Consider the following 17,304-nt stretch of genomic DNA (forward strand, 5'->3'; position numbering starts at 1 on the left):
TACGACGTTAACAAGTACAACAGTTAATTAAAAGCACACAAAGCTACGTAAGAAAGCACAAACGTACACAAAGACATACATAAAATATAGAAGAGATAACACAGAAGTACCGAAAGGGTATCAAATTTACGATAAACAACGATACAAATGTACACAGGCATACAAAAGACTGATAGAAAGAAACAAAAATACATAAAATGATAACATAATATAGGCGTAAGGTTAAACCAAAAGATACACAAGGGTATTAAAGATATACCGGAGTAAGGGTAAGTAAAAAATATACAGGAGTAAGCGTAAATCAAAAATACACACGCGTAAGAATAGATCGAAGATATACATAAATAAAGGTAAAGAAAAGACGTAACCGCGTAAAAGTAAATGAACGATATACCAGCATAACGGAAATATACACGCGTAACACAAATAAAAAAAAAGTATAGAATACCAAACGCGCTTACTTACAGTGGCATTTCACGACACCACCAAAAACGTGACCCCAGAAAGAAAGAAAAAAAAAACACGTGGAAAATAAACACACAAGACACTGACAGAGATATAATTTCTGGAGACGTTTATTAGTCTACACCTTGACTGAGTGATGACATAAATCACATTTTTTGTATTTTTTTTTTTTCTGTTATTTTTTTTTTATCGTGTGAATCTACACCAAACAAGGAGAAGTGCAGTAGGATCTACACTTACTCGATAACTTCTATAATATATGAACAATGAAAGCAAATCTCCTTGTGTGCTGAAGACCCCCATTTTAGGGTCGTGCTATACACATTTTCTGTGTAATTTAATTTATTTCTTGTTAATCGTATTGTAAATGCCCTGTTATTTTCGTTCCCACTTTTTCGCATTATTTCTCTGTACCTTTCCATTAAGAGGAAAAAATGATATGCCTCCGTTCTTGGGGCCCTTCAAACGATACTGTTCTAAAAGGGCAGAACTTGGCTATTTGAAGCTTTAAAGGAGTGCACCCGACGAAATCAATCATCATTATTGCCTTCCTACCGAATACGCCCCTGTAGCAGCAGTTTAAGGTATCGCTTTCATTTGTAAGGGATGAACTTTTCTGTTATAAAAAAAATGGTCTAGGAAAACCCCTAAGGGCAGGAGAAAGTTGAAGGATCTTCTAAAATCTACTTCGTGGATGATCTCAGCACTTCAAGCCTTTTAGGTGCATAAAACGAGCGAAAAAAAAAAAAACAATTCCGTGAAGGCCCTTTATAGGGATTCATCAGTATCATAAGAAGTCTTCAGAATATTTATCCTATTCTTTAACATAGGGCCCTGAATATAAACTTAACAGATAGATTACTAAATGAATTNCGTGGTGGTGCCTGGTAGACGTTAAGGTCGTTTAGTGATCCTAAAAATAAAAAAAATAAAAATGTCTACTTTAAAGAAATTCATGAAGTATTCCTAGTTTTCTTCACGTGCCTAACACATAAATAGGAGCAAATTTCCCATAGAGATTTGCACCTCTCCCTGGAAATTTGGTCCATGTCATGTCTTATCTCATCATTTTCGGATCCAGGTTCACGTATTTCAGAAAAAAAAATGCGAGGTGTGCGAACACATCTTTAACTGCAGGCTCATTACTCAGGCGAATTTTGGGCCTAAAGTACTCGTAGTTGCAATTCCAGTTTGGCACGACGAAACTAATGGGCCAAGACAGCATTTTTTTTTTTTTGTGCTGGAAGTAGGAAGTTACGCGTAAACCTTCAGGTTTTAGTGCCTTTTGATAACAATCACTCGACAACAGGATGAGAAAAAATCGCGAGTGGAACCCACAAAATACACCTTTATGCACCTGAAGGCGCTTCAGGTACACAGACTCGAAGAGATTACGTGATAAGAACCCACGACTTTATAGCTTTAGTAAGAAACACGCAAAGTGAGTGACTGCTTAATAAAAAATTTCAAAAGTCCCCCCTCTTTTTTTAGTGTCTACAGTAGTGCTGTAGCAGCACGAAGCGTGTTACTACCAAACGTGACACTTCAGATGCTATCCAAGTAACAATAAAAGTCGATAGAGTAACAAGCAAAGTTCCAATCAATCAATTCTGATCGATGGAACTCTTAATTAACGTAACTTAAACCTTTCCTCTAACTTGTCACCCTAACAGTATCATACTAGATGCGTATACTACTAGAGTAATAATTTCGATAAATTATCTTAATCTTTCTGCGAAGGGGCGTGCTGTTACACAGTTTAACTTAAGATTAATTATCTGACAACCCAACAGGTGATAACACACTAACAATCTGTTACAGTAATAAATTTGATAGTGCGGACCCATTTGAACTGCTACAGTACATTAACACCAGCAAGACGGAAACTTGACTGGTTTTTTGGTGTGGTAGCATTGTTATTGTATCAGCATTCACCAGCACTATTTCCTCGTTAAGGATAACGTACTAATGCATTAATAATTGATACATTAACCCTTTTTAATATGAGATAAGTTTGGGCCAACGGCATTCTCTTACGGCACAAAACATAAAAAATTACTTTTTTCACACGGAATTTTTGCTTACTACATTAATATACTACGACGTTAACAAGTACAACAGTTAATTCTTGCTGTAATTGCATGATTAACACAAGCTGGCATGAAGCAGCACTAACACAATCTTGTATGATGCAGCACTAACACAATGTGGCATAAAACAGCATAACCTTTTATGCTGCTACAGAAGCAACGTGCTTGGTATGTAGAAAGATGGAAGCGTAAATATTGATCTCACTTATACTACTGTAAGAATAAGTTGTGATTGGAGGTGCGGGTATGCATCAAAGTACTATTACAGTAACAAAATACAAGTGCAGCATCACTAAATCAATAGTTTGTGATACCGCATAGGAGATAGGCGATATTTTAGACCTATCAGAGTAAGTTACGCTTATGTTACACGAAGAGTTACGAATTCTCAACGTTATCCTAACTCGAAGACTGTAAACACGCATTCTATTGATAACAATTTAATATACTATTACAGTAACAAAGGTAAAAAATCACATAACAAAGATAGTTCGTAATATTTATAACCTTAACGTGACCCTACAGTTACAAGGCACGCACGCTAACAAACTTAAGTAATGCTAATATACGAACAAATTGGGATACTTACTGGGAGGACCGGGGTCGTCTTGGCAGTACCTGAGATTAGAAGTGGGCATAAGAGAGGGACAGTTGGCCATTTCCGCTTCCGGGGAATCCTTTAGCTCGTTCTTGACCCAGGGGTAGCCCACCAAGACTGAATTTTCCAAATAGTGATCACTGGGGGACCTTCTCAATATGGGCGGACTGTTGGAGGTTGCCGTGTGGGCCAAAGACCAGATTTTTGGACGTTCGGTGGTCAAGCAATCCGTACTCGAACCTAAGTAAGGACCCAGAGGGAGTGTCTGACCCTCTGGATCACTGGAGGGTGACTCTGTGTACATGACTTTCGACTCTTCGTACTTTGACTCCTCATTTGTGCCTGTAGGAAAAAAGAGGGACACTTTAAAAACAAAACACTTTATTTAACTGCTACGGTAACAACTAATAGCTATTGATTAATTAATACAATTAATAGAAAATTATTCAGTTGCTAGTCCTTTGTATGCAACCAAAGTAGCATTTTTTTTATTAACACACCCAATAAATCTTATAGCCTCATTTAAACACTTACACTTACCCTTTCCAGCTTCATTTAGACAATTACACTTACACCTATTCCAATCTCACTTAGCCACATCCACGCTCTTTCCAGCCTCACTATTTAGTCATAACTTCAAGTCCTTTCAAACCTTACTTAGTCAGTCACACTCAAATCTTTCCAGACTTACTTAAATAGTTACATTTAACGCTTTCCAGCCTGACTTATATAGTCACACAGACTTTATCAGCCTTACTTAAATAGTTACTCTCACCCTCTTTCTAGCCTCATATAGTCACATTCGCGCTGTTTCCAGTCTCACTAATTCCCTTTCAAGTCTCACTTATTTAGTCACACTCACGCCCTATCAAGCCTTAGTTAGGCAGCACACACAAATCCTATCAAGCCTTTACTTAGGCAGTCACGCTTACACCTTTTCCAGCCTTACTTAGTCACACTCATGCCTTTTCTAGTCTCACTTAGACTTAATGCAAAATTTAATGGATGCTTATTTAATAGCTACTATTATAACAATACTAATATAATATTGTATTAAAGCCTCGCACGTTTCAATTTCTCTAATTTTTCCTAATGCAGCACGACTGCACGACACTTTCCACTTTCAATCCATCATCTCTCGGTTATACGTAACTAATTCTTTAAACCTGTAGAAGCATCTCCATGAGATTAAACATTACAAATGACACATTTCATTATCACGTTGCACTTGTTCCAACATCAGCATAAAAACCTCCCAACTACACGTCTCTGAACTATTTAAATTTATGGCTGACAAAACTGTAACACAACAGGGTAGCGCATCTAATCTAATACTAAAGGAGTATGACATATAAGACTGTATAATTTTTAATACTGCAATGGCATCTGTTATAATTCACCTTACGTAACACCTAGTTTAATGCCATTGACTAACGCTTAGTACTACAACAGCGTCTACTAATAATACTGTACTGTAATAGCAACAATACAGTACTGCCACAGTACTAAACTTCATAGTAGATGTCATGCTATGGTAGTTGTTGCTACAATACTAAATCTGTAGATGCTGCCATAGTACTAGACACTAAATGTTGTAGTAGTAAATGCTAGATACTACTAAATGTTGTAGTAGTAAATGCTATAGATGCTGCTACAGTATTAAACATTGTAGTGGATACAGCTATAGTACTAGACACTAGTAGTTGCTGCTATAGTACTGGACACTGTAGTAGACACAGCTATAGTACTAGACACTGTAGTAGATGCAGCTATAGTACTAGACACTAGTAGTTGCTGCTATAGTACTAGACACTATAGTAGATGCAGCTATAGTACTAGACACTGTAGTAATTGCTGCTATAGTACTAGACATGTAGTAGATGCAGCTATAGTACTAGACATAGACACTATAGTAGATGCAGCTATAGTACTAGACACTGTAGTAATTGCTGCTATAGTACTAGACATGTAGTAGATGCAGCTATAGTACTAGACATAGTAGTTGCTGCTAAAGTTCTAGACACCAGTAAATATGCTATACTACTAAATGTTGTAGTGTGTCATGTAGTAGTTATTGCTACAATACTACGACGTTTATACTAAACACAGTAGATACTTTTACAGTACTAAACATTGTAGTAGATGTCAAGTTAAGTAGTCATTGGCACTGTACCTAAATTTTGTACGTGCTGCTACAGTAATAAACGTTCAAGTAGATGCCATTATAGTACTATACACCGTAGTAGATGTTCTATACTACTAAACGTTGTAGTGATTGTTGTTACAGTACTAAATCATTAAAGTAGATGTTGGTGTGTAGTAGATGCCGCGCGGAATAACGTTTCTTACTAAAGCAGCTCTTGCTACAAACCCACTTTGACTCTTAAAGTAGCAGAACATCTCTAAACGACGCCTTAACAACATTCAGCATTACAACAGCGTTTGACACTAAACGAATTTCTCATCCACTCTATCAAATAGTTAAATATTTAAACACGTAGTAGCATCGACAGATGTTACAAAGGGATTTTTCAGGAGTCCCCCCTTGTCCCTCTGGATCACCAGGAAGAAGTGTTTTTGGGGTTAATGATAGGCTTTGCTCTCATATAAGGTGTGTAATAGAGGTCAATACAACTTTCATGCCAGAAGAGAGACTAATACCTTAATAATACCCTAGAAGCATCCCGGGCTCGATCCTCTTATCTGGCCAAGGAGAAAGACTATTTTGAATAAGAAACATAAAGTGGTGGCCAAGGGCCATAATGATAGGGGCAGTTTATGGGGAAGTGTTCTATTCGAGAGAAAGTGCCAAGGAGGGAAAGTTTTGGAAGAATTTTAGGGAATTTTTCAGAATATCTCCAATTATTTAACATGTCTATTTCCTACAATTTAAGGGAGAACACAGTATTTTGGGGATATTTCTATTTGTATAAGGTTATCCATTAATTAGGCTTTAAGCAGAAAACAAAGAATTTGGGGATATTTTTAATTGTTTAGGGCTATCCAGCACTTAGCCTTTAAAGGAGAAAACAAAGAATTTGGGGCTAGTTTAGAAGCATCAAGACAAAAAAGGCTGAAGGCTGTTATTAATCTCCGATTTGAAAAAGCTGGCTGCTTCTAAAATACCCTCAAATTGCATTTCCCTTTAAATTCTATGCACTAGAAAGCCTTTAACAATAAAAAAAATAGCCTTAAAAAGTCCCTAAAATGCTTTAAACTCTACTTTCTTACTACCTTTCTCATTAGTAGTGTACTTTAGTACTGTATCTATCATTAGAAAGATGCTAACAAGGCATTTATTTATGTTAAAATAGAAAGAAAGGAGGGTTAATATAGTAGGAGGCATAACATTGAAGAAAGGAGTTAAAAATAAAAGGCCCTAAGTTAAGAAAATAGAATAAAATTCTCTTCTCTAGGCTGGTTAACTTAAAGCAGAATAGTGTGTATATCTATTAAACCGGGGTATGCTGTAGAGAGACACAAAAATACCCTATAAAAAAGGGCATAAAATTTAGAAAACGTATTAAAAATTAAACTAAAAGTAGCTATTTTAGGAAATTAAATCCATTGTAACGTCTCGAAGCGTTACATCTTAGACAATAAATTAACTGAGAACGGATTTAACGCGACGTAATCACATTATTACCTAAAGAAGCGCTAAAACGGGGGATCAAGCAAACAAAATTGGCATGCAAAAGCAGGAACGGGCCCAGAAATCTTTATAGGGAGATGCAGAGAGGAAATAATACAATACGTAAAATACTAGGCTTTAATCGGGGGAAAAACCCTCCAAATTGGGGGTGTGCAGCTGCATCTTGAGACCCCTTAACCCTTCCTCCCCGCGCAAAGACATAATCACTATCAGAAGGCGAAACAGCGCGCTACTTGTGACATGTATAAGAAATGGGTGCGAGAGAGCGATAGGTCAATGGAGTCAACTGATGAAGAATGGCGGAAAATGGTGCTAGCCACTAATCCCAACTAATACCTTACAAATCCGGCCTTCCTGCCCCTATGATTTGTTTGTGGCCGATCTTTGCTTCACCCCCCCACGATCGATGGCGGGTTATTGTTTCCCTGAATGGCAGAGGGTATTACCTTCCCTCATAACTGCAACCGTGATGGATGCGCTACGGGTCTCCATATTAGACACGTCATTGAGGGATTTCTGTCAGCTGAAGGGCTCCAGATTACTTTCCTTCTATGATGGACGACTTAGGCTTGTGTTCTGCTTCTCGACCCCGAACCAACGGGCCTAAGTACACTTAAGGTCTGGCCTTAAATTCTGAAATAAATGCCCGAAGCACTAACAGAAATTCAAGATTTCAAGTTGGAGCTGTGTTTTGATGGGCGTGAAGGCCTCAAATTTATCACTATTTTTTTTCCTGAGCTCCTCTTTTATAGTTTTTTAAACTCAATATCTCAATCATCCGATCTCAATGAAGGCCTGCCTGGCTTTCGTTTGATACCAGGCTTGCTAAATCAGGCTAATCTGAAGTACAGGCCCGTCATTTTGCTGTGAGAACTCATACTTGCATATATTTCTTCCTAGTTTTACGATAGCCTTTTCGAGCCTTTCTCTCTTAAATTTGCGGCTAACACCGGTATAATAAGTGATTCTGAGGCTTTAAAAATTAATTTAGAGGCTCAACAGATAAAAATTTCTAAAGGTATCAGGCTTATGCGAGTTCTCTTTAGCGCATCCATTCAATAGGACCAAGCTGCTCCTGAATTATTTCATGTTTCTCTGCGCCTGAACGGTAGGAAAATCGCCTTAAATTAAAAACAAAATTAAAAGTTTAATAAGATTTCAAGAGGCCTAAATGGAGTAATTAAGGTTAGTTAAATATATTGTAAGCGCGGGTTATACTATAAGGCACCCTGTAAAATTCGAAATAGAACTGGCCTGAAAAGCTTTATAAAAAGTTTTAAAATATGTAAATGCATTAATATTTTAAGCCTTGTATTTAGATCAGATATTTGGAGAGTTAAGTACAGATAAAAAGGCTCTGGAGCCCATTCTTAAGCATACATTTAAAGGTTCTTGCAACTGCTTCTAATTTTAGAGTGTAAGCCTCTTCTGCACGCTCTTAAATCGAGATTTAGAGGCTCTTTCGCGCGCAGAGATTTAAAAATTTTCCTTAAAATAAGATTTAAAGGCTAAATATATACACGTCAACTTACCTTCCCTCTCATCTTCACTATCGTCGCTATCACTAGATTTCTTCTTAGACTCCCTTCCACTCGCAGTATTCTCCTGTTTGCATTCGTTCTCGGACCCTTCTGCTCCCTTATTACGAGGTTCCCACGTCATCTTGTTTTCTTTCTTCAATCTCCTTCTAGCATTAGCGAACCACGTGGATACCTGAGTCAACGTCATCTTGGTGATGATGGCCAACATGATCTTCTCACCTTTGGTGGGGTAAGGGTTCTTTCTGTGTTCGTAAAGCCACGCTTTGAGGGTGTTGGTTGTTTCCCTAGTAGCATTCTTCCTTCTGGCCACGCTATCCATGCTTCCATACCTGGTATACGTAATTATTGACGTTAAAAAGGGGCAAGGTTTGTCAACGTGTAATTAGGTTAAAGTCCCCCCGGGTAAAGCGCCTCCGATAAGGGATAAGTACTGCAGAATGGCACTTTTTTTCTTCGGGTTTTAACCCGCGGCTAAAGAGGGTAAACCTCTGTCTTGGTATTTTACAGGGGTCGAAATTTTCCTATTTGTCAATGGAATTATTCATTACAACGTAACACAGGGCATGAATTGTATGTTACAGTGTTTTGTTCTTAGTGTTTTCTTAGCTTAAACTCTCTCGAAGGGGTTGTCTGAGGGTTATAAACCACCTTCGACACGAGGCCTAGCAAAAGATTTCAAGATTCTATCTGAATTTAATGGCATTCCGTCAACGACATTAACCAAGAAATATCATTTAATGTTGTGACTTTAGAACATTTTTAGCACTCAAGGCTATAAAACCTTTTTTATAGTAGGGAGCCTTTGCTGATTTAATCACATTTCTGCGCCCTATAATAATAATAAACAACTTTCAGGACTTCCAGAAAGTTAAGGTGAAGGCCCAAAGTTCTAGTTATGTGGAAAAACCGACATAATTTCTATCCCTATATTGAAATCATTTTGTTTAGGGCCCTATAGGTACAAGAACTCTAGATAAACTGTACTTTTGACTCTAATATAAAACAAGCCGGGCATTGAAAAGGTTTTATTTAAACATGTAGGGCCTCTTTGCTAAAATTGTAGCTTTACTTTAAAAAATTAAGCCGAAACTAATACAATTAGATTATCGTCGAGGCCTACTTCATTAAGGGTGAAAGGTGATTTTCAGACCCTGTGGTTCTGGGTACACCGAGAAATAAATTATTTAAGGTCAGAGATTCCCCTTTACAATTCTGCATGGTGTAGGCCTTTCTAGGCATTATAGAAGCCTAAAACTATGCAGTATTATAAAGTGAGATCTTTGGCACACGCTTTGTAAGTGGAAGATTTTAGGTTTTTCCATAGAAAAAGTGTGAACATCCTAGCAATTTGTTCGGTTTTCTGGCTTTAAATAAGGCAAAAGAAGACTGTTGTCAGGTAACCTGAGAATTATCAGCAGGGTTTAATTAGTAGAAATGCTCATTCCGGTTGTATTGTCGAAGATGGGCATTGACTTCACGTTTACAAACTTCCCAAAAATTAATTGTAAAGGTTTTTTTTCCCTTTGGAGCAAACTTACCTTTCGCCGTAAGGTCCATAAGCAGCCAAAGCAGGATCGTATGTATAACATGTTGCCTGAGGTAGTGGAGTCCAGTTTCCAGGGCCATCTTTCATGTTGTAAGGACCAGGCTGAAGGAAAAGAAGAAAATGATCCGTGACAAATTTGTCGAATTTTTCGTTAATGCTTGTTTATGATTCGTTCTTTAATACCAACAAGAGAGATCTTTATCTTTTCTGTTCGGTCACACAGCTTGTCGGATCGGCCATTCATCTAAGCGTTGTCACTTGCGAGCCGCTTTCGCGCATTCTGATTACCAACTCGAAATTACTTAAATCTGTGCGTAATTTATGTGACAGGTACAATTGAGATTCTCGTACGTTCCACATAAAACGCGCATTTGGTAAATTATAAATAAGTCGCGTAACAGATTGCGCGTAATGAAACGTGTTTCGGGCACGCTGTTTCGAAGTTGGTTGGAAGGGATTGCTGTACAAATATGAGGCCTGTCGCGTGTGTGGGCAAAAAGGGCAATTCTCCAGCGATAGAATAAGGAGGTCACTTAAGACGAATGGAAGCTTGTCAGGCGACAATGTTTTGGGTGGTTCCAACAACCAAGCTAATTTAGTCTTTAATTACCATTAAGTCATCAAGCATTTTGCCATCGATGAGACCAATTGAGAACCGAACACAAGGCAACCGGACGTAAGTTTATCGAATTTCTTTCATAATATATGCAAATTAAGCCTGCTTTTTAAGTCATTAAATACGTATAAACTACAATATAAGAACCTAAGTAAATTGTAATGGCTTTTAATGGAATTAACTTGCCGTAGCCTTAATTCTGCCTTCTGTAAAGGTTTATGAGGTTGTCCAGGACATAAATTAGAAGTTAAATCGGGTTCTAGCGGATTTTTATAAGAGAAAATGCAATTAAGATTACTCAGGGATACCCGTAATGTGCCTTGTTTTGCCCTTCTAAATTGCAAAATTTACGCAACTTACAGGCTTTTAAACCACGTTTAATTCTTTAAATGCCTCTTTAAAAGCTGGAAAGTACATAAATACATATTTAAAAAGGCATAAAACCATGGATTTCAAAGACATCATTTTACAAGATATCCCTGAAACATGAGGGATCATTAATGTTCTCATACAATAGAAGACTTCTAATCGTACAAAAAAAGAGAAAAAAAGCAGGATAAAGTCTGGACAATCGATAAACATTCATGGAATGATTCACTTAGTTGACTCTGTACTCTTGCTAACAATCAATCTTCGATGCTGAACCCGTCTCACGTGATCAAAATTGAAACTTTGGTCATGCAAAATTTGAAATTGTAAAGCAATCATGGAAGGCAAGATCGAAGGATCTTCTATATCAACATTTAAATCGAGCCTCAGTCAAGCTTGAATTTACATTAAACTCAAGTTTTACAGTACCCATATCAAGGCCTTGATTAAATAAGTAATTCCTACACCAAGGCTCACTTAAATCACAATTAAATAAGGTCTCATTAGAAATTCCCTGAAGCCTTCTAATTAGAGAACATTTTACTGCAGTCATTCATAAAGTAAGCCTTGTTGTAGGCCTTGTTAGAGAGATAGATTTAAACTTGTAATTCTGAGCCTTATGTAGCTTAGAATTCAAGGCCTATAGCAAGGCTTACTTTATGAATGATTGCAGTAAAATGTTCTCTAATTAGAAGGCTTTAGGCATTTCTGTTGTAATTAAGTGAGCCTTGATGTACTAAATCACAATAAATATAAAAGCAAGAGTTCCTAAACTGTAGCCTCTTCAGCCTACACATAAATCGGGCCCCGCTTACTCAGTATAACTCCTATAATCATATCATAAAGTAGCCTGTGGTCCTAACTAAAATTTATTATATGAAAAGTATAATAGAATCGAAAGGCCTTGATGCAGGGATAGATTTAGACGCGTACCCCTAAGCTATATTATGTAAGAGGCTCTAAATAATAATAAATTTAAAGTCACGAGGCCTTAAACTGTAGTTTGTTTAGACCCTACTCGTTCAGTACGGGTTCAAGGATCGTGTCATAAAGTATCCAAAGTCCCATTTATAATTTATTTTATGAAAATTATGGTACAATTTAGTATTTACCATAAAAATTTATGACCTTTTATAGAAAAAAAATTCATTGATTTTGAGTTGAAAGCTCCTAAAATAACCGAAGGAAAGACACGGAAACGTTAAAAAAAATATGCTGACCTTGGATCGATAAAAAGCAGCACCAAAATGGTTTAAAGCTAGGGAAAACCTTTAAAAAAAATTAAATTTTTAAAAGTTTTCACTAAAAAATCTTCCAGTTTTATTGCCAGAATTTAATTTTATTGCTTACAACAATACGGGACACTACATCAGCACTTCAAGGTCTCAATTATCTTAAAAGGATATCAAAAATCTATTGTTCTGGTGCCGCCTGAATTTTAAATTTTATTAGAAATGTGCTTTTATATACATATATTTTTTCGAAAAAAAAAGACTTAAGTAAAGCGATAAAATTCACGACCAAGAGGTTATTTAATCTCTCGCGTGAAGAGCATTTTAAAAAAACACAGTACCACACAAACAATAAACTCTCGCATGCAGCAGCATTGCATAAATCTAATGATAATGCAATGTCATTTATTTTAAACTGTAACAACTGTACTGTACTAATGCCCTGATACTACAAAAGAAAACTTTTTTTATCAGCATTTTACTTTCCTTCTGTTATATATAAAACGGCCAGGTAAGTATGGCCATCGGACGAAAAAAAAAACACCTAGAAATTTTCACATTTTCGGACTCTGGAGGACCTCAGAAATGCAAAATATTGGGGTTTTTCCTGTACGTACGAATGTAAATGTGTGTGGTGTGACGATTTTTGTTCGCCTAATTTGAAGCTTAATAACTCCCGTGCCCATTGTCCAAAATTTCTGAAATTTTGTACGAATGTTAGTGTGATAAAGGGTGACGTTTGTTGAAATTTTCAGGAAAATCGTACCGTTGGTTCGGGAGATATGGCCCCATGTCTTTAATATCTCCCGAGCTACTCCGATGACTTTAATGGTAATGGTAGCAATTATTAGGGACGAAAACAAATAATGAATGTTAGGAAAGTCTAGTAGAAACGATGCCAACTTTTTTAAAAGTTATTTATTGTAATTGTTGCTGTAACAGTATTTTTACGGTGTTGTTTTTTACATTCGGGGAATTTTGGCAGTTGTTTCTGACTCGAAATGAGCCAAAAATTGTTAAATAAATCACTTAAACAGATCAAAATAACACTTCTAAACAAATATTTATAGTAATTTTGTTATTGTAGTAGCATTTACGATACCGACGGGCGTTGTTTAATTAAAAGAAAATCTATTTTTCTCTCTCAATCTCTCGAAAATATAAAGTTTCCTACGATTTCGTGACGAAATGTGATCGATGGAAAACGTTGCAGCACCTTCAAGATAAAAGAAATAAAGGAAATTCATCAAGAAATGACTAATTTCACTTCTCTTTATGTTAAAAAATTACTATTCACGAAGGCCTTAGCCATCCTTAATATGGCAAGGAGGCCGCATAAATTCACGACAGGCCTTGACCTCTTATAGTAATTGCTAGACTAATAATTGTTGTAAACGTTTTTAATGGCCAAAGTTTCTGGTCTATAAAAATAATAGAAGGCATAAATTAGTTAGGTATCCAGGGAGACCATTTTGTTGTTCAAATATAGGGCTATAAAAATGCCTCTGAGGGAAACCTCGGATAAATATGCAAAAGCCTTAACATAATTCGCTTATAATCTCCTTTAAAGTTACCGTATTTAGCCTGAATGGTGTCGTAAATATAACTGAGGATAGGAAACTAAAACAGGATTTAAAATTCAAATTTTTACAGTTAAATTGGCAGGAACTGTAATAAATTTTAAGCCTTTTATAGGATTCTCGGTTTGAGTGGATGTAATCTAATCCTTGTCAATCGTACACTGTAGGACTTTTAAGGTGAACAAACTGTAGGAGGGTCAATTGTCATTGTTTAGATCCATAATTACTCACCCAAAATTGCCTATGAAAGGCTTTTCAGGTAGGCTACTCATATTTCAAGCCTGAAAGTCTACAATTTAAAACTCTCAATATATTGTACTATACGTGAAAAAATTTATGCTGATGTGTAACAGTCAGGCCTGATATTCATACATACACTAGCCATTATCAATGTAGCCAACGCGCAGCAAACTTGTTTGATGCACGAAGCAGAGTTTTAACAGACTTTTATAACAGTTTCACAAGGTTTAAACATATTGCAAGGCTCTTAGTGAGGTTACACGTAATGAAACATTTAAAATCCTCCCTAAAATAAGCTTTATGATGTGTTTGATGGAATGGGCAAGTTGCAGAAATCGTAAGCCAACAGAATGTTCTATATTGAATTCCCCTTACATTTTACGTGTTTTATAATGTTACAAAAGGTAATTACTTACCAAAGAAGAGTAGAAAGTTGGTGGATTGGTGCCGAATGCGGTGACATGTTCAGGATAGGAAGGACTGTAAACTGCGAGGCCCGACGGCAGACGAGGGAAGGGAGACAACAGACGACTGTCATACGCACCGGACAGGGTGCAAACGGCTGGATTGGGCTGAGTTTCTCCTGGTTGGTAGCAGGAATTGGCCGGATGTTGTCCCGTCATCAGCAACTGTAAAACATAAGACGATCTCTCAAGTGGACCCGCTTTAACTTTCACTGGCAAACCCCCACTAGCTACTGCAGGTAAGTTTCGTTGGAACACTTCTATCGAATGAATCTGCATAAAAATTGATAACTTCCTTGTTACATTTGAGGAAAAATCACGAGGAATGCCCTCGAGGAATGAGAGCTACTTAAAAAAAACACACACACACACTTCGATGCAGTGCGTAAACCCTTTTAGGCCTTAGTATCTCGGGCCTTACAACAAGCTAATTCATGTTTCCTGATTAAAAAAAGTAACGAAAGATATCCCTACAGAGTGATAGCTGATTTCAATGATAAGACTTATTTACTCAAAAATGATTAATGGTGCTTATATCCCAAGGCTCATGCCATACTTTAACATTTTGTATAATTTATAAAATGAATTTTATGAATTAAGCAAAGGGCATATCGCTTCGATAGATAACAATCTGAGAGAAAGAATATGTCAACGATCTTGTTTACATTTTTATACTACAAAATTGTTTTAGGTTATCTCTAGACTCTGATTGTTTTTTCTAATTCTACAAGTGTTGAATGTAATTTATATTCTCAAAAACCATTACTTTTAACCTTCTTAACCATATTTAAAAACCCCAAAAGGCGAAGAACGACACTTGCCATTTAAATTCTTCTTTATAAAAAGACTACTCGATAAAATATGCTGAGATTTCTTTCAAACTAGTTTTTCTGCTGTAAAAAGGGCGCAAAATTAGAAGAAATTTGTCTAAAATTGGAATCATTTTGCAATAGACATTGCTCCGTGCAATAAAGTCCCCATACCTTAAAAGTTTTACGAGCGAAAAATAGTCAGATCAATTTATTAACTTCAGTATTATAGGCGAAATAATCCTAAATTTATTGTTAACAATTCCAAATTTTAATAATATACAATGCGCTTTATACAAAGTAATTCAATAATACGCTTACCCCATAATCATGTACGTTATTCGAGAAAAAAAAACCAATTTATATTCTTGCACTTAGGAATGAAAAAAAAAGAGGAGTGAGGTAAACAATACTAAACACTAAACAATTTGAGGTGCAGTGATAAAAATATTCTGCAGTTATATATAACTAAACTTACCTGAGAAGAAGGGGGATAAGTATAGCCAAACTGGGGGTAGGACATGCTACGAAGCCCACGCTGGAGGGGCACCACCAAGCAAACACACCATCGAACACTTTGCTTTTTTCATACTATTGGGCAGATAGTTTTAAAAAAAAGTGGGTAAACTCGGCACTTTCAACTATTATCGGAGTCGCATTTATTCCCCTTTTACGGCGATTTATATCCCATGCTAAGAGTAATGTCCAGAGATGTGATGCTGCACTTGACGACTTGTTAACATGCGTGCCGCTTATCCATTGCTGGCTACTGTATCTGTCGCGATATCTTGGCCACTCCCCAGATCACGTGATTGGCAGCAGGAAGTAACGCCTCTGCACCGCCTCGCTACTACCTTATCGGTTTGTCGAGTTGTAAACAGTGAAATTTTTATCACTGTTGTGTCACTTTTACAGGCTTTGTTTGCTTGTAGTGTGGTAATGAGTTGTTTGGCGGTTTACGCTGTTAGGTGACACACAGCAACGAATGGATTGGGGCTTAATAATTCACACCTTTTGGGCTTCTTTCAACTTTGTTAAAGTACAGAACCATATACAGAAAGGTTCAGTATCTTATTTTTTTACAACAACACCCACTTTGTATGGCGAAATCTGCGAGTTCTAACGTACAGTATACACAGCACAACTATACACTTGTCTTCTGTGTGTAGTGTTCGCAGAAGACAAGCATAAACAATACACTACTACCATCTGCTGGACATTTACACACTTCGAACATTACACAACGCGTATATATATATAGATAATTAGATTGTAAATACTGTTTAAGGTGTTTAAAAACTTAACTTAGAATAATACAAAATTTTCAGGAAAATTACCAAAAATTTATTAAAATATAAAAAGGTAAGTACATATAACGAATTATTTCTTAATAACTAAACAGAAATTCACATAATAATGCCAAGTAACGCTCTTAACACTTTAAAATGTAAAAAACATAACTCCCGCCATCTGTTGGCATCCGTTTACATAATAATAGAGTATTATTGCGGAATTGTCAAATTAATTGTGTGATTTGCATTCGAAGGATTTTTATTTTAAATTTAAATTGAGTACAAAAATTTCCTACAGGATATATTTCATGGAATTTATTTTATGCTTATGGAATTATTAATCATTTAGATTGATGTAATTCTAATTACATGCATGCATGTATAGAATATTATAATAAATAAATATATACACATGATATTTGCATTATTTTAATTTATGAAAAATAATTATCTGACGTAAATATTTTTGTAAGTACTTTAATTGTTATGTTTTTCTGTATTTTGATAGTATCAGCAATTTAATAATAAGTACAGTATTGCAATTTTCGGTTTTGCAAATAATTTTTCAAAATAACTAAAGTTATTAATTAAGGAATTACATTATTTTTTAAAATATTTTATATTATAATGAAAGGGAAATTTTTGAAAAAAATTGAATAATTCTTAATTGTAACTTTCAAGTTGTTCTTGAATCCGAATTACTCTTGAAACTAAGTTTTGGGTTATTCCTGCATCCAAATTTTGGATTATTTCTGGATGCAATTTATGAATTGCTTCTGAATGCAAGTTATGAATTGGTTTAGGATGCAA

At 36.1% G+C, this 17,304-nt stretch overlaps 1 protein-coding gene across 1 annotated transcript; it reads right to left on the reverse strand.

Annotated features, from left to right (window-relative positions):
- Positions 1-1,286: 1,286 nt before the first annotated feature.
- Positions 1,287-15,957, reverse strand: LOC111626408 (iroquois-class homeodomain protein IRX-6-like). Its single transcript, XM_023369777.1, has 6 exons — positions 15,681-15,957; positions 14,346-14,558; positions 9,885-9,994; positions 8,338-8,675; positions 3,145-3,495; positions 1,287-1,378 (listed from the first exon to the last, which is right to left on the reverse strand). The coding sequence occupies exons 1-6, from the start codon at positions 15,723-15,725 to the stop codon at positions 1,287-1,289; spliced, it is 1,149 nt and encodes a 382-aa protein (XP_023225545.1). The 5' UTR covers positions 15,726-15,957.
- Positions 15,958-17,304: the final 1,347 nt, after the last annotated feature.

The sequence above is a fragment of the Centruroides sculpturatus genome, unplaced genomic scaffold (assembly GCF_000671375.1).
Source record: "Centruroides sculpturatus isolate CEXI.00-Female unplaced genomic scaffold, Cexi_2.0 scaffold203, whole genome shotgun sequence".
Classification (NCBI taxonomy): Eukaryota; Metazoa; Arthropoda; class Arachnida; order Scorpiones; family Buthidae; genus Centruroides; species Centruroides sculpturatus.